The sequence below is a fragment of the Hypanus sabinus genome, chromosome 5, assembly GCF_030144855.1.
Source record: "Hypanus sabinus isolate sHypSab1 chromosome 5, sHypSab1.hap1, whole genome shotgun sequence".
NCBI lineage: Eukaryota > Metazoa > Chordata > Chondrichthyes > Myliobatiformes > Dasyatidae > Hypanus > Hypanus sabinus.
In genome coordinates, this window is record NC_082710.1 from 181,815,579 (window position 1) to 181,840,477 (window position 24,899).

A 24,899-nucleotide genomic window follows, 5' to 3' on the forward strand; every position below is an offset into this window, starting at 1 on the left:
TGCAGAGGAGATTCACCAGGATGCTGCCTGGATTAGAGAGGGTGCAGTGGAGATTCACTAGGATGCTGCCTGGATTAGAGACGGTGCAGAGGAGATTTACCAGGATGCTGCCTGGATTAGAGAGGGTGCAGAGGAGATTCACCAGGATGCTGCCTGGATTACAGAGGGTGCAGAGGAGATTTACCAGGCTGCTGTCTGGATTAGAGAGGGTGCAGAGGAGACTCACCAGGATGCTGTCTGGATTAGAGAGGGTGCAGAGGAGATTCACCAGGATGCTGCCTGGATTAGAGAGGGTGCAGAGGAGATTCACCAGGATGCTGCCTGGATGTGAGCACATGTCTTTTGATCGTACAGTAGGTGAGTGAATTACAGCTTTTTTCTTTGGAGCAAAGGGTGACCAGCCTGAGGTGTAGATGATAAGAGGCATAAATCGAGTGGACAGTCAGAACCGATTGCAGGAATTTATAGGGGTAACGTCAGAATATCAGAGATAGTTCTCTATAACACAGAAAGTGGTGGGTGTGTGGCACACCCACCCAGGGGTGGTAGAAGAGGCAGTTACATTAATGGCATTTAAGAGACTCTAGATAGGCACACAGATGAAAGAAAAATGTAGGAGGAAAGGGTTAGATTGATTTTAGTAGATTAAGAGGTCAGCACAGCATCATGGGCTGAATGGCCTGTACTGGGCTGGAGTATTGCATATTCTAACAAGGAATAAGAAAACTATGTCTGCTATGCAATAATATCATCCATGTGTTCTTCTGGATCATTTTTGATTTAAAAAATTGTAAAAATCTATTCTGCAACCCAGAGTGTTGTCACCAAATGGATTATTGTCTTACTGCAGCTCTGCTGATAGTTTACAGAGTACTTGAGATGAGATGCAACTCTTCCAGTGCTATCAGTAGGGTTTTCCACTCCACAGCCTCCGAAACCTGTTCCTGAAGGTGCCCCGGGAATGTGGCTCTTTATGCAAATCCAGCACGGAACCAGAGGACACCTTCACCCATTTGTCAACGTGGCTGGTCCTGATGAAAGGATAAAGTTTCCCCTCGAATTTGTCTACAGTGAAGGTGTAGATACAGGTCTTTGTAGGCAAGCTGTGAAAGGAAATTATCCCGGACTCGTAGCTGAGATAAATACCCAGCTTCTCGGGGACAGGCTGGGTGCTGAGGGTGATGGGAATAGAGTCGTTTGCGTGAAGCTCGTCTCCCACACGCCCAATGGTCCAGAATCCATTCTCCGGTTTCAGTTCAGCCATCCCGTTCCTCTCGGCAGTCTCTGTGGCAACACCCAGACTCCAGTTCCGATTCATCGCCACCTCCACCACCCAGTAATATCGCCCTGATCTGAATTCGTCCAGCCCCAGCACGGATTCCAGTTCCGTGAAGCGTTTCCCGGTGTCGGGGCAATTCTGCTCAACCTCGGTCAGTCTCACCCTGTCCTGGTTTCTCAGCTCAAGTTTAGGATTTGCAGTTTCGCCTTCTAGGGTCACAGAAACTACAGGAGAGAAAAAGACAGAATATTAGAGAGTCACAAAGGACAGAAAAACTGTACATGCACATCAAATCACACAGTGTAAGGCATTGTTTGTGTCAACAACCAACGCAATCCAAGGATGTGGTGGGGGGCAGCCCGCAAGTGCATCGCCTGTATTTCCTTAGATCTGGCATGACATCAGAAACTTCAACAGACTTCTGTAGACATGTAGTGGAGGGTGTATTGACCGGCATCATGGAAACACCAATGCCTTTGAACAGAAAACCCTACAAAAAGAAGTGGATTTGGCCCAGTCCATCATGGCTAAAGCATTGAGCACATCTACACGAAACACTGTCATAGGAAAGTATCTTCCATCATCAGAGATCCTCACCACCCAGGCCGTGCTCTTTCCTCACTGCTGCCATCGGGCTGAAGGTGCAGCTGCCTCAGGATTTTCACCCCCAGGTTCAAGAACCTTTACTACCCCCTCAAGCATCCAACAAAAGGGGATAACTACACTCACTTGCCCATCCATTGAGATGTTTCCACACCAAGGATCTTACGTTAAGGAATCTTAATCTTGTTATCTCATGTTCTCATTACTTACTGATAGTTGCATTTGCAGAGTTTGTTGTTCTCTGTACTCTGGTCGATTGTACATTGATCCTGCTACAGTTACTGTTCCACAGACTTGCTGAGCGTGCCTCGATCTCGAGGCAGCAGGACATTCAGACAAGCTGCACATGTGCCAGGTGCAGCAAGCTGTTAAGACCCCAAGACAGGGAACGCCAACAAGGTGACTTTTTAGAGCAGCCTGTGGTTGAGCCCACTCGGGGAAAGGCAATTCGGGATTGGGAGCCAACCTTGCTTAAGGAGCTTAAGAGAAAGGAAACCTGAGGAGACAGTGATCATAATCAGACCACAAAATAAAGAGTCATAATCAGGCCATTTGGCCCATTGAGTCTACTCCACCATTTTATCATGGCTGCTCCAATTTTCCTCTCAGCCTCAATCTCTTGCTTTCTCCCCATACCCTTTCATACCCTGACCAATCAAGAATTTAGCAATCTCTGCCTTAAATATACATAAAAACTTGGCAAAGAATTCCACAGATTCATCACTCTCTGGCTAAAGAAATTCCTCCTAATCTCTCTTCCAAAAGGACATCCCTCGATGGGGAGAAAATTCAAAACTCAGAGGTGCTGATGTACTTGGGAACCCCTGTGCAGGATTCCTTAAGGGTTAACTTGCAGGTTGAGGCGTTGGTAAGAAAGACAAATGCAATGTTAGCATTCATTTTGAGGGAACTAGAATGCAAGAGCAAGAATGTAATGCTAAAGCTTTACAAGTCAGTGGTCAGATCGCACTTGGAGGTTGGGCACGGTACATATCAAATAATATTCACAATAACATTAGCAGGTAAAAGAAAGGATGATTCTCCAGATATACAAGGAACACACACAAAATGCTGGAGGAACTCAGCAGGCCAGACTGCATCAATGGAAAAGAGTAAACAATTGGTGTTTTGGGCCAAGACCCTTCATCAGGACTGTAGATGTACAAATTGACATAATGTGCATATACAATTTATAGTTAAGTATACAACAGTATAATGCTACTGGTGCTGTCATAAACAATAGGTACCAGGTAGTATCACAATGTCCAGATGCCTCCCAGCCTAACATCCTTGTCCTTACTCTGCAGTACCTTCTGCCTCAAAGAGACTGTGGGATGGATGGGAAGAGTTAGGTCTTAGTGCTGGGTCAGGGTGTCACGGCTGGAGAAGAGGGACGGATTGGTTCAGCTCACCCCTCCACACGGTTTACTCTGAACTGAGGTTGTGGCCTGGAACTAACCGGCTCTTGAATCAGCTGCAGTGATGACTGGCTTCATGCATGGCTGTGAACTCACTTTCAAGAACCAACCCAGAATGTTACTTGCTTATTTTGTTGTTTGCATGACTTTTTTTCTGCACATTGTGTGTCTGACATTCCTTTTTAGTGAGTTCTCTTGCGTTTCTTTGTTTTGTGGCTGACTAAGCAAACGAATTTCAAGGTGGCATATAGTATGCGTCCTTTGATAATAAACGTCTTTGAACTTTGTTATTTTGTATATAAATGGGAAAATTCGGTACTTACCTTCATTTATTTCATGATCGTTATAACCTGTTGAGAAAATAAGAAGTTTTAAAGGTTTTTGTTTTGTTATGTCACATTTCAGCCCTGCCCCCCCACCATTGAGCCCATCTACACTGTCGCTGGAAATCAGCACCCATCATCAGGGACCACCACCATCCAGACCACGCTCTCTTCTCATTGCTGCCATCGGGACGAGTGTCCAGGAGCCTCAGGACCCACACCAAGAACAGCCACCAACCCTCAACCATCGGGCTCTGGAACCAGTGTGGATAACTTCACTCGCAAAACTCGTTCCACAACCCATGGACTCACTTTCAAGGCCTCTACAACTCACATTCTCAATGTTTATTGCATATTTAATTCTTATTTTGTCATTTTTTATTTTTTGTATTTGTACAGTTATCTTTGCACATTGGTTGTTTGTCCACTTTTGTTAAGTGTAGTCTTTCATTGTGTTTGTACTGTGAATGCCCACAAGTGAACAAATCTCAGGGTTGTACATGGTGACATACATGTACGTTGACAATAAGTTTACTTTGGACCATGTCAAATTAGAACTGGTTACATTTTTAGAGCAATAAATTCAGAACAAAGTGACTCTTCCTTTATTCGTCTCCACCCTGTGATCTATCATGAGGGCAGTTTCTCCGGTGCTGATGCATTTTGCTCTGTCTAATTCACATGTAACCTCCAAGTCCAAATAGAAAACAGGCCATTTGGCCCACAAGGTCTCTGCTGACCATGATGTCAAATAATCTAGACTGAGGCATTGGCCAGGCCACATTTGGAGCATTGTGAGCAACTTTGGGCCCCTTCTCTAAGAAGGAAATACTGTCATTGGAGAGTCTGATGTCAAGACTGATCTATAAGGCCATACCACATAGGAGCAGAATTCTGCCATTTGGCTCATTGAGTCCGTCATCATGGCTTCTCCTGCCTTCTCCCCATAACTTCTGACACCCTGACTAATCAGTCTCCACTTTAAATATACCCATTCACTTGGCCTCCACGGATGTCTGTGACAATGAATTCCTCAGATTTACCACCCTCTTGCTAAAGAAATTCCTCATCATCTGTTATCAATAGACGTCCCTCTGGGAAAAATTTGGAAAATGTGTAGCTTGGGTGGTTGAGTTCTCCGATTTTGGCAATTTATTTGCAAGCATTTCATCACCATGCGAGCAGACATCGTCAGTGTCCTGACAGCAGTAGTATGTCCCCTCACCAATCAGCTGGTTGGACAGCATTTCAGAAATTCAACTATGATGTGGGAGGGTTGATTGGCTGTGTGGCGAACTTCGTGCGTTGTGGTCGGGAATTTTGTCTGCATGGGCTCATAAAAAGGATCGAGGTCTACACGTTTGTCTACAGAATTGTTCATGAAAAATCACGCTTCTAGGAATTCTAGTGCATGCTGCGTGTTCACTTGTGCCATGACTTTCACTGATGCCCTGTCGAAGTTGTGCCGCTTTCGATCTTCATAGAGACTAGGGATAGTTGGTCATAAAACTTAACAGCTAGACTTAACAGGTAGTCCTAGACTACCCCACCATAAAAAACATCGCCTCTATCACTTGATTGGTTTCAATGAGATGCCCTTTATGTTAACATATAGGGTGTGTTTGACGGCTCCGGGCCTGTACTTGCTGGAGTTTAGAGGGATGAGGAGGGAGCCATCTCATTGAAACCTTTCCAATATTGAAAGGCAGAGGTCGATTGGATGTGGATAGGAAATTTCCCATAGTGGGAGAGTGTAGGACCAGAGGGCACAGCCTCAGACAGCAAGAACCTCACTTTATAACAGAGATGAGGAGGAAGTTCTTTAGCCAGAGGGTGGTGAATCTATGCAATTCACTGCCACAGTCAGCTGTGGAGGCCAAGTTATATTTACAGCAGAGGTTGATTGGTTCTTGATAGTAAGGGCATCGAAGGGTATGGGGAGAAGGGAGGAAAATGAGTTTGAGATGGATAATAAGTCAAATATTATCAAATGGTGGAGCAGACTTGTTGAGCTGAGTGGCCCAATTCTACTCCTACGACTTATGGTCTAAACTGACAGCCTTCATGTGACCAAATCTGCCCATTTTTTGCTGCGCCATCTGTCTAAAATGTCATTTCTGCTTCCACCACCATTCCCGACAGCTTGTTCTAAGCACACACACATTGTTAAAAATTTACTTCCCCCCCCCCCTTAAAGCAAACCCTCTAGTATATGAAGTTTATATCCTGAGATTACGATTCTGACCATCTCACCTATCCATCCCTCTCACAATTTTGTAAACTTCCACAAAGTCTAAAAAGCAGAAGCTAAGCATTTCCTGGCCTCTTCTACTGCCATGGGGAGGCCATTCTCAGGCTGGAGGAGCAACCCTTCATATTCCATCCAATTGGTTTCCAATCTGACAGCGTAAACATCAATTTCTCTATCTCCCAGTAACTTGCACACCCTACCAACCCACCTCCTTCCCTCTTCTACCATTCTGGCTCCCCTCTCATCACTTCTCTTCTCCTCACCTGCCCATCACCTCCCTCTGGTTCCCCTCCTCCTTCCCTTTCTGCCATGGTCCACTTTCCTCTCCTATCAGATTCCCTCTTCAGCAGCCCTTCACCTCTTCCACCTATCACCTCCCAGCTTCGAATTTCAAACCCTCTCTCTCCCACCCACCCACCTTCTCCCTCATCTGGTTTCAACTATCATATGCCAGCTTTCTACTTCAACTCTCTCTCCCCCACCCACCCACCTTCCCCCTCATCTGGTCTCACCTATCACCTCCCAGCTTCGTATTTCAAACCCTCTCTCTCCCACCCACCCACCTTCCCCCTCACCTGGTCTCAACTATCACCTGCCAGCTTGTACTCCTCCCTCGCCCCCACCCCCAACTTTCTTTCTCGGGTTTCTTCCCCCTTCCTTCACAGTCCTGATGAAGGGTGAAATACTAACTGTTTGTTCCCCTCCAGAGATGCTGCCTGCCCTGACGTCCTTCAGAATTTTGTGTCTGTTGCTGACATTAAGCGATCTCAGGTGCTCTCAACTTCATACCATGGGTCCATCGTTCTCGTCTCTCTAGCCCAAAGAATATTTTGGGTCTATTCAACCACTTCCTACCCATGTTGCTCTGTTCACTGCAATATCAGCTGCTTAAACTTGACTAGCAAATTCTGCAACACATTTCCAAATTAAAGTCATCTTCAAGCATAGTTTACTGTCATAGACACAAAATAAGAATTTCTGCCCAATGATACTCTGAAGGTCAGTGCAAAAGCCTAAAGCTCTGATGCCAATAGTTCAGACACAACCTACCTTCCAAAATGCAGAACAGCTTCAGTTCTGTAAACAAAGACCATGAAAGTTTGTTAGTGGCAGAGATTCTGCAGCAAATGGCAAACAGTAGAAGATTATTTTGTACTCAGAGAGCAATATACACCTAGTGGCCATTGTATTATGTGTGGACCATCCACTTTAAGGTTCGAGGTATTGGGCATTCAGAGGAGCTCTTCTGCACACCACGGCTGTGCGTGGTTATCTGAGTTACAGTCGCCTTCCTGAACCAGTCTGGCCGTTCTCCCCTGACCTCCCCCAGTGACAGGTTTTCAACACAGAACTGCTGCTCTCTGGATGTTTTCCGTTTCTCACACCAGATTCTGTAAGCTCGAAAGACAGTTGTGCGTGAAACTCCGAGGAGATTGGCTGTTTGGATTCAGAACTGGCTGTTCATCGAAGACAGAGTAATACTTGAAGGGACTTATTCGAACTGGAGGTCTGTATTTAGTGATATTTCACAGGGATCTGTACTGGGACATCTGCTGTTTGTGCTAGAAGGCATGTTAGTAAATTTGTAAATGATACCAAGATTGGTGGAGTTGTGGATCATGTAGAAGAATAGAATACAGCATTGATTAGTTGCATGCATGGGCTGAGAAATGGCAGATGGAGCTTAACCCAGATAAATGTGAGCCGTCACACCTCGGTAGGGCAAATGCTAGGAGACGGAGAGCAAGATCCTTAACAGTGTGGCTGAGCAGAGAGATCTTGGGATCCAAGTTCATAACTCCTTGAAAGTGGCGCCACAGGTTGATAGGGTGGTTAAGAAGGCTGATGGAATGCTTGGTTTTATTAGTCTGGGCACTGAGTTCAGAAGTCAAGCAGTTACACTGCAACTTAAGAAAGCTCTGGTTAGACCACATCAGGAGTATTGCAAATAGTTCACGTCACCCCACTATAGGAAGGATGTTGAGGGTGCAGAAGAGGTTCACTGGGATGCTGCCTGGTTCAGAGAGCATGTGCTATCACGAGAGGCTGGGTAAACATGGGCTGTTTTCTCGGGGGCGTCGGAAGCTGAGGAGAGATCTGTTAGAGGTTTACAAGATTATGAGAGACATAGATAGAGTGGCGGTGACTGGTGGCGCAGTGACATCAGCGCTGGACTCCGGAGCGAAGGTTCCCGAGTTCAAATCCAGTCGGGCCGTTCCCAGACACGCTTTCCATCCGTGCCGGGTTGAGTGTCGAGCTCGCAACTTGGCCTCGTTAAAAAAAACTTCGCTGTGAGAAAGACGTGGGGGACCACTCACAGAATCTTCCCTCTGAGGTAACCACTTTGTAAAAAGAAGTGGTCGCCGAAGCTCTGGCAGAGTATGGCACAAAACTGGAGTGGACAGAGAGTATCTGTTTCTTAGGGATGGAATGTCAGAGAATACCAGAGAACGTGCATTGATGGTGAGAGGTAGGTTCAAAGGGGATGTGAGGGGCAAGTTTTTTTCACTCAGAGTCCTGGATGCCTGGAATGCATCCAAAGGCAAATACACTGGAGAGTTTTAAAGAGACGTTTGGACAGGCACATGGATTTAAAAGGATGGAGGGATGAAGGCATGAAGTAGGTAGGAGGGATTAGTGTCTGGGTGTTTTTAACTTGCTTTTTAGCTAGTCTGGGCTGAATGGCCTGTTCCTGTGCTGAACTGTTCTATGTCCTCGTCCAGCAACTAGTGAAATACTCAAACCACCCTGTCTAGCACCAACAATCACTCCACAGTTAAAATCACTTAGATAATATCTCTACCCATTCTGATGCTTGGTTTGAAAGACAAATTAATCACTTGACCACGTCTGCATGCTTCTATGAATTGAGTTGCTACCACATGATTGGCTGATTAGATTAGTGAGCAGGTGTACTGGTGTAGTGAATGAATATCGAAAATCTACAGCACAATACAGGCCCTTTGACCCACAATGCTGTGCCAAATATGTACTCACTTTAGAAATTAACTAGGGTTAGCCGTAGCATTCTATTTTCCTAAGCTCCATGTACCTATCCAGGAATCTCTTAAAGACCTTATTGTATCCGGCTCCACCACCATCATCAGTCCATTCCACTCACTCACCACTCTGTGCATAAAAAACTTACCCCAACATCTCCTCTGTAACTACTTCCAAGCACCTTAAACCTGTGTCCTCTTGTGGCAGCCATTTCAGCCCTGGGGAAAAAGCCTCTGACTATCCACACGATCAATGCCTCTCATCATCTTATACACCTCTATCAGGTTACCTCTCATCCTCCGTCGCTCCAAGTTCACTGAACCTATTCTCATAAGGCATGCTCCCCAATCCAGGCAATAATCCTTGTAAATCTCCTCTGCACCCTTTCTATGGTCTCCACATCCTTCCTGTAATGAGGTAACCAGAACTGAGCACTGTACTCCAAGTGGGGTCTGACCAGGGTCCTATATAGCTGTAACATTACCTCTCAGCTCTTAAACTCCATCCCACAGTTGATGAAGGCTAATTCACGGTACGCTTTCTTAACCAGAGTCAACCTGCGTAGCAGCTTTGAGTGTCCTATGGACTTGGACCCCAAGATCCCTCTGATCCTCCACACTGCCAAGAATCTTACCATTAATACAATATTCTGCCATCATATTTGACCTACCAAAATGAACCACCTCACACTTATCTGGGTTGAACTTCATCTGCCACTTCTCATCCCAGTTTTGCATCCTATCGATGTCCCACTTTAACCTCTGACAGCCCTCCACACAATCCACAACACCCCTAATCTTTGTGTCATTTGCACATTTAGTAACCCCATCCCTCATCTTCCTCATCCAGGTCACATGAAAATCATGAAGAGAGGGGGTCTCAGAACAGAACCCTGAGGCACACCACTGGTCACCAACGTCCATGCAGAATATGACCCGTCTACAACCTTCTGTGCCTTCTGTGAGTAAGCCAGTCCTGGATCCACATGGCAATATCCCCTTGGATCCCATGCCTCCTTACTTTGTCAATAAGCCTTGCAAGGGGTACTTTGTCAAATGTCTTGCTGAAATCCATATACACTACATCTACTGCTCTACCTTCATCAATGTGTTTAGTCACATCCTCAAAATATTCAATTAGGCTCGTAAGGCACAACCTGCCTTTAACAAAAGCCATGCTGACTATTCCTAATCATATTATGCCTCTCTAAATGTTCATAAGTCCTGCCTCCCAGGATCTTTTCAATCAACTTAACAACCTTTGAGGTTAGACTCACTGGTCTATAATTTCCTGGGGTATTTCTACTCCCTTTCTTGAATAAGGGAACAACATCTGCAACCCTCCAATCCCTCTGAACCTCCCCCGTCCCCATTGATGATGTAAAGATCATCGCCAGAGGCTCAGCAATCTCCTCCCTCGCTTCCCACAGTAGCCTAGGTACATTTTGTCTGGTCCTGATGATTTATCCAATTTGATGCTTTCCAAATTGCCTTTCTTAATGTCTATATTGTCAAGCTTTTCAATCCACTGTAAGTCATCCCTACAATCGCTAAGATCCTTTTCCATGGTGACTACTGAAGCAAAGTATTCATTAAATACCTCTGCTCTCTTCTGCGGTTCCATACTCACTTTTCCACTGTCACCCTTGTTTGGTCCTATTCCCTCGTAGTTTACCTTCTTGCTCTTCACATACTTGTAGAAGTAAAGTGGCCACTGGGTGTGTTTTTCATTGTGCACGTACCTGATCCCAAACTCATAATCTTAAACTAAAGTACATTTGCAGATGTACATTTGCTATAACTGGGACTGGAATTCCCTGGTCATTTCTCTGGCTTTAGAGCACATGGAGCCCTTCTGAAATTATGAAAATTGCAAATAAAATAAGAGCCTTTCTTTTTTTGGGTTTTACTTTTCTCAAACATTATTCTCTGAATTTTATTGGTAGCAATAAAATGAAATTACATGCACTAACTTCAGCTTATTAACCAGGTTCATAGGACAAATAGTTCTTTTCTTTTTGCAGTGGGAGGAGGAGCCACACCTCATGTTCCACCTGGGTAGCCTCCAGACATCAATTTTGCTAACAGCCAGTAAGTACATCCCCCTTCCTCCTTCTCCATTCTGGTTCCCCCTCACCCCACTTAAAATGCAAATGGTGCATTTCACTGTATATTTTCATGTACATGTGTTAAAGAGCTTCAAGATGTATTTATTTTGGAGTTCGAGAAGAATTTGTTTGCAAATTTCACAAATTTCTACAGACATATTGCGGAAAGAAATCTAACTGGTTGCATCACTGTCTGGTGTGGAGGGACCGCGTCACAGGAGACCTCCCCAGAAAATACTCACTCAACATTTCTTCCCCTTCATCGTCAGATTTCTAAAGTGACCCATGAGTGTACAGTACCTCACTATTTTTTGCTCTCTTTTTGCCCTACTTGTTTAATTTATATATTATTTAATTTATAGTTTTTTTATTATTATGTATTGCAAAGTACTGCTAGTGCAAAACAACAAAAGGTGAAATAAAAAGGTACTGAGGTAGTGCTCATGGATTCGACGTCCATTTGGAAATCAGATGACAGATGGGAAGTAGCTGCTCCTGAATCTTTGAGGTTTCCGTACCTCCTTCTGGGTGGTAGCAATTAGAAGAGGGCACGTCCTGGGTGCCAGGGGCCGTTAATAATGGATGCCACCTTTTTGAGGCATTGCTCCTTGAAGATATCCTGAATAATACGCAGGTTGGTGCTGTTGATGGAGCTGATTAAGTTTACAACGCCCTGCAGCTTATTTCAATCCTGTACAGTAGCAAACCACCCCCATATTGGATATGAAGTGCAGCCAGTTAGAAAGCTCTGCACGGTACATCTGTCGAATTTTGTGAGTGTTTTTGGTGACATACCAAATTTCCTCAAACTGCTTATGAAATAAGTCATTCAGCAAGGACAGTCACCACGCTTCCAGCCCCATTCTGACAACTCGCTAACCCTAAGGGCACACCCTTTGAGCGTTGGAGAAAACCCTGCGGTCACGAGGTGTAGATACAAACTCCTTAGAAACAGCAGAGAGCATTGAACCCTGACCTTACAGGTGAGCTGTAATAGAATTACACTAGCCTCTGGGCTGCCGCATCATCCGCTATCATTTTGCACCAACCTTTAATCCTTACACGCTTTCCTCTGTGGCGAAACACTTCACAAACAATGGCGCCAATCACAAGAATTAAAAACACGATAAAAGCTACCATCCAAGCGTTGGTCCTGGGAAAGAATCCCTCTGCAAAATAATATAAAAAGCATCATTGTCCGTGCCGTACTCCCACTATTGTGTAATGCAACCAGAGTTTCCAAATTTACTGACAGACCCAAATCTGAAGCGACCCCAGAACACCAACACAAGTGACTCTTAAAAGCTCTTTCTAACAGCCTAACAGGTTCGAGGGAAATTAAATTAAATTTTAAAAGCGACATGGATGCACTTAACCATGAAGAATCACATTTGTCCAGAAGTTCATGTACATCCAAAAAACCATCAAGGATCAGCTTTATTCACCATTAGGAATGTGCCGCGGTGTGTTGGTCAGCATGCGGCAAGAAACAACAACGTTCAACAACTATAAAGAATTATAAAACAAACACTACCTGTTTTACTGTAAGGTATAGTGATTTGTTATGCTGCTACAAAGCAACACATTTCACGTGAGGTCAGTGACAGCATGCTTGGTAATCTGCTGTTAATGGTGAAGTCATGGGACCTGCACGGAGGTATTCCCAGGAATGATACTGTGAAACAGGAGGGCACAGTAGTGTAGAAATTCGCATAATGCTATCACAGCACCAGCGACTTGGGTTCAATTCCCAACGCAGTCTGCAAGGAGTCTGTACGTTCTCCCTCGGCTTCGTCCGAGTGCTCTGCTTTCCTCCCACATCCCAAACTTGTGCAGGTTAGTAGGTCACATGGGTGTAATTGGGTGCACTTGGACAGACCAGAAGGGCAATTTACCGTGCTGTATCTCTACAAATAGAACACACTACACTACAGCACAGGTACAGGCCCTTCAGCCCACAATGTCCTGCTGGCATACCAATCTTAACCTTTTCTCCACATAGCCGTCCATTTCTCTATCATCCACATGGCTACATAAAGGTTTCCTACATGCCCATAATGTGTCTGCCTCTACTACCACCCATGGAAGCATATTCCATTCTCTGTGTTAAAAACATACCTCTGACATCTATATTTATTTACTATTTTTATTTAGAGAAAGCTTATTCATTGAGTATCCCCGTAATAAAATGAACCTCTTGATTGTATATAATTATATAACGAATTTACTTTGAACTTTTGCAGAACAGGTCCCTCTGTCCCACTGAACCATGCCATCACCCAGCCACTCTCCAATTCAACCCTGTCTAAACACAGGACGATCTGTAATGACCAGTTAACCTACTAAGTGATACATCTTGGACTGTAGAAGGAAACCGGAGCAGCTGCAGAAAGCCCACACTTTCACCGGTAGGATGTACAAACCTTCTTACAGAGGAGGCCAAAACTGAACTCTGAACGCCGACACCCGAGCTGTGATAGTGTCACGCTGACCGCTACGATACAGAGCAGCCTCAATCACAATAATTTCCTCCAGTCATCTAAAAATCACACCCTTTTGAATTAGCCATTTCGGCCCTGAAAAAGGTCTCTGGCTGTCCACTCCATTTTTGAATATAAATATAAATAAATAAAACTAGGAAAATTTGTTGTCACACCTGACAATTGGATTTGGGCCTCTTTCTCTTCATTCAGTACATTGTTTCTCATTACACAGGAATATTTGTTCACAGAATCGCTTGTCACATCAATCTGACTGAAAACAGCATAAAGGCCACTGGACTGGTCTTTCCGTGTAGTCAATGATTGTCTGGCCAGGTTCTCCTCATTCCCGTTCAACCAGTGCACAGTTGGTACAGGGTACCAGCCGTCAGATCTGCACACGAGACGAACTCCGTGATGATGGGTTCCTTCCAGGTCGATCCAAGGCTGCTGTCCCACACCTGAAATTGAAATATAATTATCAGAGCAGGACGTCTCACCGTCAGCAAAACCAAAGAGCTGATTATCGTCTGTAGGTCAAGGAGGAAAGTGGAGGTGCATGAGATAGGGCATCGGTGGAGAGGGTCAGCAACTTTACCCACCATTTCAGAGGACCTGTCCTGAGCCCAGCACACGAGTGCAATTACAAAGAAGGCACAGCAGCGCCTCTACTTCCTGAGAAGTTTGCAAAGGTTCATTTCAAACACTGACAAACTTCTCCAGACATGCTAGGCTGAGTATACTGACTGGTTGCAGCACGGCCTGGTAACAGAAACATCAAAGCCCTAAAATGGAAAAGCCTACAGAGGGTAGTGGATATCGCCCAGTCCATCACGGGTAAACCTTCCCGAACCCTGAGCACGTCTGCATGGAGTTTTCCTGTAGGAAAGCATGATGCATCATCAAGGACCCCCACCATCCAGGCCATGCTCCTAGCTCGCTGCAGCCATCCAGAAGGAAGGAGGTACAGGAACCTCAGGACCCCCACCACCAGGTTCAGGAAGTTATCACCCCTCAACCATCAGGCTCTTGAACCAGAGGAGATAATTTTATTCACCCCAACACTGAACTGATTGCACAAGCCATAAGCTCACTTTCAACGACTGCAACTCATGTTCTTAATACTTATTGATTATTAATTCATTTATTTTTTTCACTTTTTGCCTTTGCACAATTTGTGGTCTTTTGGCACACTGGCTATTTGCCCGTCTTTGACATTGATTCAAAGTTCAGAGTTCAAAGTAAATTTATTATCCAAGAACATACACGTGGCCAAACAAAACCCTGAGATTCATTTTCTTGCAGACATACTCAATAAATCCGGTAAAACCCCCCACCCTCGCCTGACTGTAATAGAACTGATGAAAGACGGCACCAACAGCGGGATCAATCGGTGTGCAAAAACTGTGATAATACTAAAAAAGAGATAATACTAGTAAATAAACAATAAATATCGAGAACACGAGATGAAGTGTGCTTGAAAGCGAGTTCATAGGTTGTGGGAACAGTTCAGTGATGGGGCAAGTGAAGTTAGACCCTCTGGTTCAAGAGACTGATGGTTCAGAGGCAATAACTGTTGGTGTTGGCCCTGAGGCTCCAGTTCCTTCTTTCTGATGGCCGAGTAGAGAAGATCATGGCACGGCTGGCGGGCATGGCCGCCTTCCTGCAACAACATTTCGTGTAGATGTGCTCAGTGGTGGGGAGGGCTTTACCAGTGATGGACTGGGCTGGCTCCACTACTTTTTGTGGGATTTTCCTTTCAAGGGCATTCAATAGACAATAGACAATAGGTGCAGAAGTAGACCATTTGGCCCCTTGAGTCTGCACCGCCATTCTGAGATCATGGCTGATCATTCACTATCAATACCCAGTCCCTGCCTTGTCCCCATATCCCTTGATTCCCCTATCCATCAGATATCTATCCAGCTCCTTCTTGAAAGCATCCAGAGGATTGGCCTCCACCGTCTTCCGAGGCAGTGCATTCCACACCTCCACAACTCTCTGGGAGAAGAAGCTCTTCCTCAACTCTGTTTTAAATAACTGACCTCTTATTCTCAATCCATGCCCTCTGGTACTGGACTCTCCCAACATCTGGAACATATTTCCTGCCTCAATCCTATCAAATCCTTTAATTATCTTAAACGTTTCAATCAGATCCCCTCTCAATCTCCTCAATTCCAGTGTGTACAAGCCCAATCTCTCCAATCTCTCTGCGTAAGACAGCCCTGCCATCCCAGGAATCAACCTAGTGAATCTACGCTGCACTTCCTCAATTGCCAGAATGTCCTTCCTTAAACCTGGAGACCAAAACTGTACACAATATTCCAGGTGTGGTCTCACCAGGGCCCTGTACAAATGCAAAAGAACATCCTTGCTCTTGTATTCAATTCCCCTTGTAACAAAGGCCAACATTCCATTTGCCCTCTTCACTGCCTGTTGCACTTGCTCATTCACCTTCATTGACTGGTGAACTAGGACTCCTAGGTCTCTTTGCATTTCTCCCTTACCTAACTCAACACCGTTCAGACAATACTCTGCCCTCTTGTTCCAGCTTCCAAAGTGGATAACTTCACATTTATTCACATTGAATGACATCTGCCAAGTATCTGCCCACTCACTCAGCCTATCCAAGTCTCCCTGTATTCTCCTAACGTCCTCTTCGCATGTCACACTGCCACCCAGTTTAGTATCGTCAGCAAACTTGCTGATATAGTTTTCAATGCCCTCATCTAAATCATTGACATAAATCGTAAAGAGCTGTGGTCCCAATACAGAGCCCTGTGGTACCCCACTAGTCACCTCCAGCCAGTCCGAGAAACACCCATTCACTGCTACCCTTTGCTTTCTATCTGCCAACCAGTTTTCTATCCATGTTGAAACCCTGCCCCCAATGCCATGAGCTCTGATTTTACTCACCAATCTCCTATGTGGCACCTTATCGAATGCCTTCTGAAAATCTAGGTACACCACATCCACTGGCTTCCCCTCGTCTAACATCCTTGTTACACCCTCAAAAAACTCCCAACAGATTAGTCAAGCATGATTTGCCCTTGGTAAATCCATGCTGGCTCGGCCTAATCCTATTTCTGCGACCTAGATGTGCCACTATTTCGTCCTTAATAATGGACTCAAGCATCTTCCCCACGACTGACGTTAGGCTAACAGGGCGATAGTTCTCCGTTTTCTCCTTCCCTCCCTTCTTGAAAAGTGGGACAACATTAGCCACTCTCCAATCTTCAGGAACTGATCCTGAATCTAAGGAACATTGGAAAATGATAACCAATGCATCCGCAATTTCCTGAGCCACCTCTTTTAGAACCCTCAGATGCAGACCATCTGGACCTGGGGATTTATTAGCCTTCAGTCCTACCAGTCTACTCATCACAGTTTCTTTCCTAATGTCAATCTGTCTCAATTCCTCTGATATCTTATGACCCTGGCCCATCCATACATCTGGGAGATTGCTTGTGTCCTCCCTGGTGAAGACAGATCTAAAGTATGCATTAAATTCTGTTGCCATTTCCCTGTTTCCCATAACAATTTCTCCCAATTCATTCTTCAAGGGGCCAACATTGTTTTTAACTATCTTCTTTCTCTTCACATAGCTAAAAAAGCTTTTGCTATCCCCTTTTATATTCCTGGCTAGACTGAGCTCATAACTGATTTTTTCTCTCCGTATTGATTTTTTAGTTAAGATCTGTTGTTCCTTAAAACTTTCCCAATCATCTGTACTCCCACTCATCTTAGCCCTGTCATATTTCTTTTTCTTAATGCTATACAATCTCTGACTTCCTTTGTCAACCACTGTGGCCCCTTCCCCCTCTTTGAATCCTTCCTTCTCATTGGAATGAACTGCTTTTGCATCTTTTGTATTATGCCCAAGAATATCTGCCACTGCTGATCCACTGTCTTTCCTGCCAGGGCATCCGCCCATTTAACTTTGGCCAGCTCTTCCCTCATGGCTCCGTAGTCTCCTTTATTTAATTGCAACACTGACACCTCTGATCTGCCCTTATCCCTCTCAAATTGTAGATAAAAACTTATCATGTTATGATCACTACTTCCTAATGGCTCCTTTACTTCAAGATCACTTATCAATTCCTGTGCATTACACATCACCAAGTCCAAAATAGCCTCGTTCCTGGTTGGCTCAAGCACAAGCTGTTCCAAAAATACATCCCTTAGACACTCCACAAACTCCCTATCCTGGGGTCCAGCACCGACCTGATTCTCCCAGTCCACCTGCATGTTGAAATCTCCCATAACGACTGCATTACCTTTAGCACATGCCAATGTTAACTCCCTAATCAACTTGTACCCAATATCCACGCTACTGTTTGGGGGCCTGTACACAACACCCATTAGGGTCTTTTTACCCTTACTGTTCCTCAGCTCAATCCACACAGACTCTACTTCCCCTGTTCCCAAGTCACCTCTTGCTAAGGACTGAATCTCATTCCTCACCAACAGTGAGGAACACTGAAACACTGAAACACGAACATTCGTGCTTCCATTCCAGGCAGTCAATATTCTCTCCACCACACATCTATAGGTGCTTGCCAAAGTTTTAGATGACGTGCCTAATCTACAGGAGAAGAAGCGTGGCTGGGCTTTCTCCGTAATAGTTCGCAGGTGCTGCGCCCAGGACGAGTCCTCCTAAATAATAACACCCAGGAATTTAAATTTGCTGATCCTCTCCACCTCTGATCATGAGGACTGGCTCATGGGCCTCCAGTTTCTTCCTGTTCTGTTTCTTTGTATTTACTGTGAATGCCTGCGTTAAATGTACATGGTGATGTACTTGTCCTTTGATAATAAATTTACTTTGAACTTTTCTTGAACAAGGAAAGGCGCTGCAAGAGCAACGCACACAAGAACACTGGAGGAACTCAGCAGGTGAGGCAGCATCAGTGGAGGTGAATGAATGGTCGACGTCACAGGCTGAGACTCTTCATCACGGACGGGTAGTGAGGGAACTGAAACCAGAATTAGGAGGTTGGAGGAGGGGGAGGAGTACAAACTGGCAGCAGACAGGTGAGAGGGAAGGTGGCTGGCTGTGGGAGGGTGAAGTAAGAAGCTGGGAGGCGTTAGGTAGAAAAGGTACCAGGCTGACGATGGAATCTGCTAAGGGAAGACAGATCCATGGGAGAAAGGGAAGCTGAGGGGCATCAGAGGGAAGTTTTGGGCAGGTGAGCAGAAGAAAAGGATTGGGAGGGAAACCTGAATGGGGAATAGAGAAGAAAGGGGGGGAGATGTTCAAGAGGGGAGGCCACCCAGACAGAGTATGAGGTGTTACTCCTCCAACCAGAGAGGGGCCTCTTTACAGCCATGGAATGACTTTCAGAGTGGGAAAAGGAATTAAAATGGATGGTCACTGGGACATCCCGTCTGTTGTGGCAGATGGAGTGAAGATGCTGTGAGGAGGGGTGTGGACACAGGAAGTCATTCAGGCGAGGCTTAAACCAGTGGCGAATTCCACACTAATATGAAGAGAAGGAAAGATAATCCTGGCAAACATACACTCCCAAACCATCAGATTATGAATTGAATACCAAAGAATAGCCATGATTTATTTGCCATTACTTTTCAGTTTTGGAGTTGGTCTTTGGTTACTCCAAGTTTGCTAACAAATTAGTTATATGTTTCTATTTTTTTAAAATCTTTTTGAATATTGTCAGTAGAGTCTGACCTCCAACTGTTAGCAGGATCTTTGTTTCATCGTAGTCATCTTTGTAGTCGATGAAGCACCTATATTCCCCACTGTCATGTGCATTTACGTTCTTCAGCTTGAGAGAGGCATTCCCATGAGGAAGCTCTTCTCTGTAAAGCTGCGTCCTGCCTTTGTAAGCTGCGTCCTGTACGGTGGGCTGATCGCGGCCAGCGGCGTACAAGTGCACTGGCGCAGAAAAGTAATTTTTAAACCATCGAACCTCCATGCCCATCAGGGAGACGTTTGGTTCCGTTCTGCACTCCAGTACAACATCTTCACCCACGGCGACGACAGGGGAATCCTCTGGTCCCACAACGTGAATCGTCACTGGAAAAATATAAAAATTTAAAACCAACGATTATCTTTATTTGATGGAAACATGCAGTGAGATGCACCGTTTTGTGTTAACAACCAACACAATCCAAGCACTGTGATGGGTTACTTCTTGTGCCAACAAGGCATGCCTACAATGCTGTTACCCTAACTCATGTCTCTGGGATGTGGGAGGAAACTGGCGTAGCCATAGCAACCTCACTGGTCACATGGAGGATATACAAACTCAACCCCAATCAAACTCAACTCAACCCCAATCAGCGATCGCTGCCGTTGTAAAGTGACGCATGAACCACTCCCCCCATTTCACACAGGTACTTCAGTTGCAGAGATGGGGAGAAGGGTGAGGATTGGGTTGGGGTGACAACTGTCAGGAAAAGGATTTTGGATCCGAGGGGCCTGGGTCAGATAATTTAGAGGCGCCGTCACTATCCATCACAGGCACTAGCCTCCCCAGCAACCAGGACATGTTCAACAGGTGGATGCCTCAAAAAGAATCATCACGGACCCCCATCAACCAGGGCATGCCCTCTTCTCATCACTGTTACCATCAGGGAGGAGGCACGGGACCCTGAAGACACACACTCAGCGATTCCTGCCTGCCATCAGATTTTGGAATATGCAATGAACCCATGAACTAACTAAGCAACACACACAAAATGCTGGAGGAACTCAACTGGCTAGGCAGCATCTATGGTAAAAAAAAAGTACAATCGACATTTCGGGCCGAGACTGGAGAAAAAAAAGAAAAGCGGTAGTTTTAAAAGGAGTGGGGAGAGGAGAAAGAGAAACATCAGGTGATTGGTGAAACTGGGAGGGGGAGAGTTGAAAAAGCAGGGAAGTTGATCAGTGGAAGAGATACAGGGCTTGAGAAGGGGGAGTCTGAGAGGAGAGGACAGAAGCCATGGCGGAAAGAAAAGGGGAGAGGAGCACCAGGGAACGGGGCAATGGTCAGGCAAGGGAATGAGGTGAGAGAGGGAAATGGGGAACGGTGGGGAAGTGTGGACATTACCAGAAGTTCAAGAAATTGATGTTCATGCCATCAGTTTGGAGGCTACCCAGACGGAATTGACGTTGTTCTTCCTCCAACTTGAGTGTGGCCTCATCGCGACAGTAGAGGCCATGAATGGACATGTTGGAATGTGAATGGGAAGTGGAATTAAAATGGGCGGCCACTGGGAGATCCTGCTTCTCCTAGTGGCTGAAGGATAGTTGTTCGCAGAAGCTGTCTCCCAATCTCTGTTGGGTCTCTCCGATATACAGGAGCACGGGACACGGTATATGACCCTAACAGAACCACAGCTGAGGTGTTGATAAACTATTCAGTATACTTTTCCCTCTCTTTTTGCACTACTTATTTATTTTTTAAATATATACACTTACTGTAATTTGTAAGTTTTAATCTAATGTATTGCAATGTAACAGTTTTCATGACATACAGTGGTGATATCAAACCTGATTCTCATTTCCTTGTATTTACTGTTTATAAAGTTTAATATACAAGTGTCATAGCTAACTTTCGCACTTTCAAAATGATTATAGAAATCTATCAGTTTATGATCACTCTAACCCAGAGCATCTTGCATTGAGATCCTGCCTCTCTGGTTACAAATGATCAGGTCTAAACAGCCTCATCTTTGGTTGCTTCTGCAAGATTTTTTTCTGCGAAACTGTCCTAAAGACACTGTGTTCTTGTCCTCCAAGCTACGTTAGTTTGTTTGTTTTGTGTACTTTTTCCACAGCCCACATTCTGTCCACCTTAGCACTGCAGTGTCATTGCCTTTAGAGACCTGCAGATCATGTGAATAGGACACCACGTTTTATGAGGATAGGAGTCAGAGAAATTTACTATCGCCAATTAGACTTAAACGAGTCCACAGAATCTGATACTTGGTTTAATTACTTTACTATGTGATCAGCCACTGAGATGTAACACTGAGCGTCATGGGAAGTCATTCCTGCCTGTGGCCATCAAACTTTACATTTCCTCCCTCGGAGTGTCAGACACCCTGAGCCAATAGGCTGGTCCTGGACTTATTATTTCCACTTGGCATAATTAACTTATTATTATTTAATTATTTATGGTTTTATATTGCTATGTTTCTACACTATTCTTGGTTGGTGCGGCTGTAACGAAACCCAATTTTCCTCGGGATCAATAAAGTACGCCCGTCTGTCTGTCATGGACAGCCAATTAGGATTCTGCGAAAGAGAATACAATCTTGGTCTTTTATACCATAAAATACCCGCAGATTTCAGGGGTCAAGAGTTCCTGCTTCGGCTTTATCAACAGTTTTTGGATGCTCCCATACCTTACACATAGGGTTCCCACGTACCAATCAGTTGCCCATTAATTAGAAGAAACCAAATCTTTAGCCATACAGTCTTGAAGGGTTAAGGTTTCCTCCTTACACACAACTTCCACGCGTTGTCAGTTCTTCATTACCAACAGGACTTACTACAACTGTGCGTTATCAGTTCTTCATTTCTAACAGGACATTGCTAATTAGTACAGTTAGACAGAGCCCATTTGCTCCTCACCCTGCTATTCTCATGATTTTGTTAACCCTTAATTCTCAACCTTAATTTTCTTTCAGAATAGGTTGTTTCTCTTTGGATAAGATGTGACTTGGTAGAGGTGTACAAAATGATAAGGGGCAAAGATGAACTGGATGGCAAGAGACTTTTTCCCAGGGTGGAAATGGCTAATTCGAGGGGGCACAATTTTAAGGTGACTGGAGGAAAATGTACAGGGGATGTCATAGGTAGTGTTTTAACACAGAGAGTGGTGCGTTGGGTTGGTGGTAGGGACAGGTGTATTATGGACAGTTAAGAGACTCCTAGATCGGCACATGGATAGAAAAATGTACAGTAATTTAGGAGGGAAAAGTTAGATGGATCTTAGAGTAGGTTAAAAGGTAGGCACAACATTGTGGGTGTAATGTTCTATGATCACACAAAGCAGGGCTCACGTTCAGAGTGAAGACCCGCCTCTGAGTGGGAGCCAAATCTCATCTACTGCCAAACAAGCATCAAGAAACAAAGTTGAACACAACAGCTTGGGTCTGTGCCCCAATGACTGACAGGAAGTCGTTCACAGAGGATCCGAGGTAAAAATATCACATTTAGTTACGGATACAGTAAACACCCATTTGTGATTGGCAACTGTTTATCTGATAAGATTCCACTGCACAACACACAAAAACAATTTGAATCTAAACAATTCCGCTTATTCCAAAAATACATGTTTAATGTTGTTACAGCAGAAGATATAATTAATGTAAAGGTCAGAAATCTTACCTGATAAGGCTGTTTGAAAAATGCAGAACACAAACAAAATTCTGGGGCAGCTTCTTTCCATCACTGTAAAGAATCGATTCCCTATAGAAAATATGTTTCTTGTGAGGATAATATCAAACGGCCAATGTAAATGCAACACCAACAACTTTCCTCTTTCAGAACATTTCCAGATGCCTCCAGGGGCTGCATTCAAACAAAAACTTATTATGCTGCACTTGCTGATAACAACTCTTTATCGTCTGTCTTCACCACCCTCCAGCTACTCTCTGCAAATCTTTCACCAAGACCTGCTAAAGATTTCACATTGCTATTCTAGCCCACTGAACATGGAACACAACAGTACAGGCCCTTCCGCCCACTCATTGAGATTGAGATCAATCTGACTCTTCCCTCTTACATTACCTCCCACTTCTCCTTCATCCATGTGCTTATCTAGGAATCACTCAAATGCCCCCAATGTATCTACCTCTACCATCACCCCCGTCGGTCTTCCATGTACTTACCGCTCTCTGTGTAAAACTTATCTCGGATATCCTCTCCAGGCTTACCTCCAATTACTTTCAAATTCGTATTAGCCATTTCCAACCTGGGGAAAAGTCTCTGGCTGTCCACTCGCTATCTGCCTCTTATCATCTTGTACACCTCTGCCAAATCACCTCTTATCCTCCTTTGTCCCAAAGCGGAAAGAAACAGCTCGTTCATCAGCCCATCCTCAAAACATTTTGGAGAAAAGTTGTTCTTTTCCTATTTTCAGAGAATTCAGTTTAGAGTACTGTATAACCCTTATGGATCTCAGGGCTATGCATTTAATATATCCCTCTATAAAAACTGCCAGTCTCTGATTTAATGTCAACAATTGCCCGTTGGAAGAAAATAGATTCAAACCAATACCTCCTCCTCATGACACTGCTGAATCTCAGGTTTAGATATTTTTACCTTGTGCTTTGGCCACAAAAGGGGATAGGGTGGCAAACAGCTTATTTGCATTCATCGGTCAGAGTGTGGAGTTTAAAAGTTGGCAAGACACGTTGCAACAGTATAAAAATATTGTTGGGTCTCATTTAGAGTGTGTGAGCGGTGAAAGAGGTAAATGGCTAAAGAAGAAGGAATCTGTCTGGGGTGTGGACGATGGGAAAAAGGGAAGGAGGAGGGGCACCAGACAGAGTTGATGGGTAGATGAGGAAAAGAACAGGGGTGATAGGGAAACCAGAGTGAGGAATGAAGAAAGAATGAAAGGTGGGGGGGGGGGGGCTGGAAATTACCGAAAGCTAGAGAAATCCATGTTCCCGTCATCAGGTTGGAGCCGACCCAGATGGAACATAAGTTGTTGCTGCAATCTGAGAAGGTTAGATTCAAGATTGTTTAATGTCATTTCCAGTACACAAGTGTAAAGAAGAACAAAATAATTGTTTCTACGGATCCCATGCAGCACGGAAAAAGTACAATAAGATATGCAATACAAAAATCATTAAAAAACACAATAAATATAAAGACATAAGATAACTTGTACACCTAGATTGGTTGTCCATAAAGTGATGCTAGGTACTGGAGTGTCTGTGCATAAGGTGACTGATGGGAAATAATGAAGAACTGATAGAGAAGTGGGTTAGTGGATGGAGGTGTTGATCAGCCTTACTGCTTGCGGTCTGGTGACCCTGGCATAGATGCTAGTAGCCCCTCCCTGATGGGAGTGGGGCAAGCAGTCCATGAGCAGGAAGGGTGATGGTACTGGCCCTTGATGGTGGGTAGGCTGGTGCCAGAGATCCACTGGAGAGATAAATTCATCTTTTTTTTTGCCCAGAAAAGGAGGCAAAGGGTCTGGGAAAGGGAGGGAGGTAAATTGGATCACATGACCAATGTGAAAGTGAGTCATTGGGATCGGAAGTTTATCAAATGCCAGTGGTGGAAGTGACGTGGGAGGAGGCTGGAGAAAGGAAAATGTTACCCCTTATGAGGAGCCGTGGAGAGCGGATCTCCAGCAGGTTAACTACAGCTCGAGTCATTGATCACTACAGCACAGGAACAGGCCATTCGGCCCACCTATTCTGTGCTGAACTGCTAGTCTGCCTGGATCCACCGACCACACCTGGACCAA

The 24,899-nt window shown here is 44.7% G+C and overlaps 1 protein-coding gene across 1 annotated transcript; it reads right to left on the reverse strand.

Moving 5' to 3' along the window:
• Positions 1-904: 904 nt before the first annotated feature.
• Positions 905-23,383, reverse strand: LOC132394852 (butyrophilin subfamily 1 member A1-like). Its single transcript, XM_059971259.1, has 7 exons — positions 23,308-23,383; positions 19,151-19,498; positions 13,636-13,922; positions 12,031-12,148; positions 6,925-6,951; positions 3,624-3,650; positions 905-1,503 (listed from the first exon to the last, which is right to left on the reverse strand). The coding sequence occupies exons 1-7, from the start codon at positions 23,381-23,383 to the stop codon at positions 905-907; spliced, it is 1,482 nt and encodes a 493-aa protein (XP_059827242.1).
• Positions 23,384-24,899: the final 1,516 nt, after the last annotated feature.

Coding starts and splice junctions, on each gene's coding strand:
- LOC132394852 (XM_059971259.1), bottom strand. CDS start 23,383: ATGGCTAATACGAATTTGAAAGTAATTGGAGGTAAGCCTGGAGAGGAT. Junction 12,149..13,635: donor CCCAAATCCAATTGTCAGGT/GTGACAACAAAT, acceptor TATTTTGCAGAG/GGATTCTTTCCCAGGACCAA. Junction 6,952..12,030: donor AAAGCGTGTAAGGATTAAAG/GTTGGTGCAAAA, acceptor CTTTGTTTACAG/AACTGAAGCTGTTCTGCATT.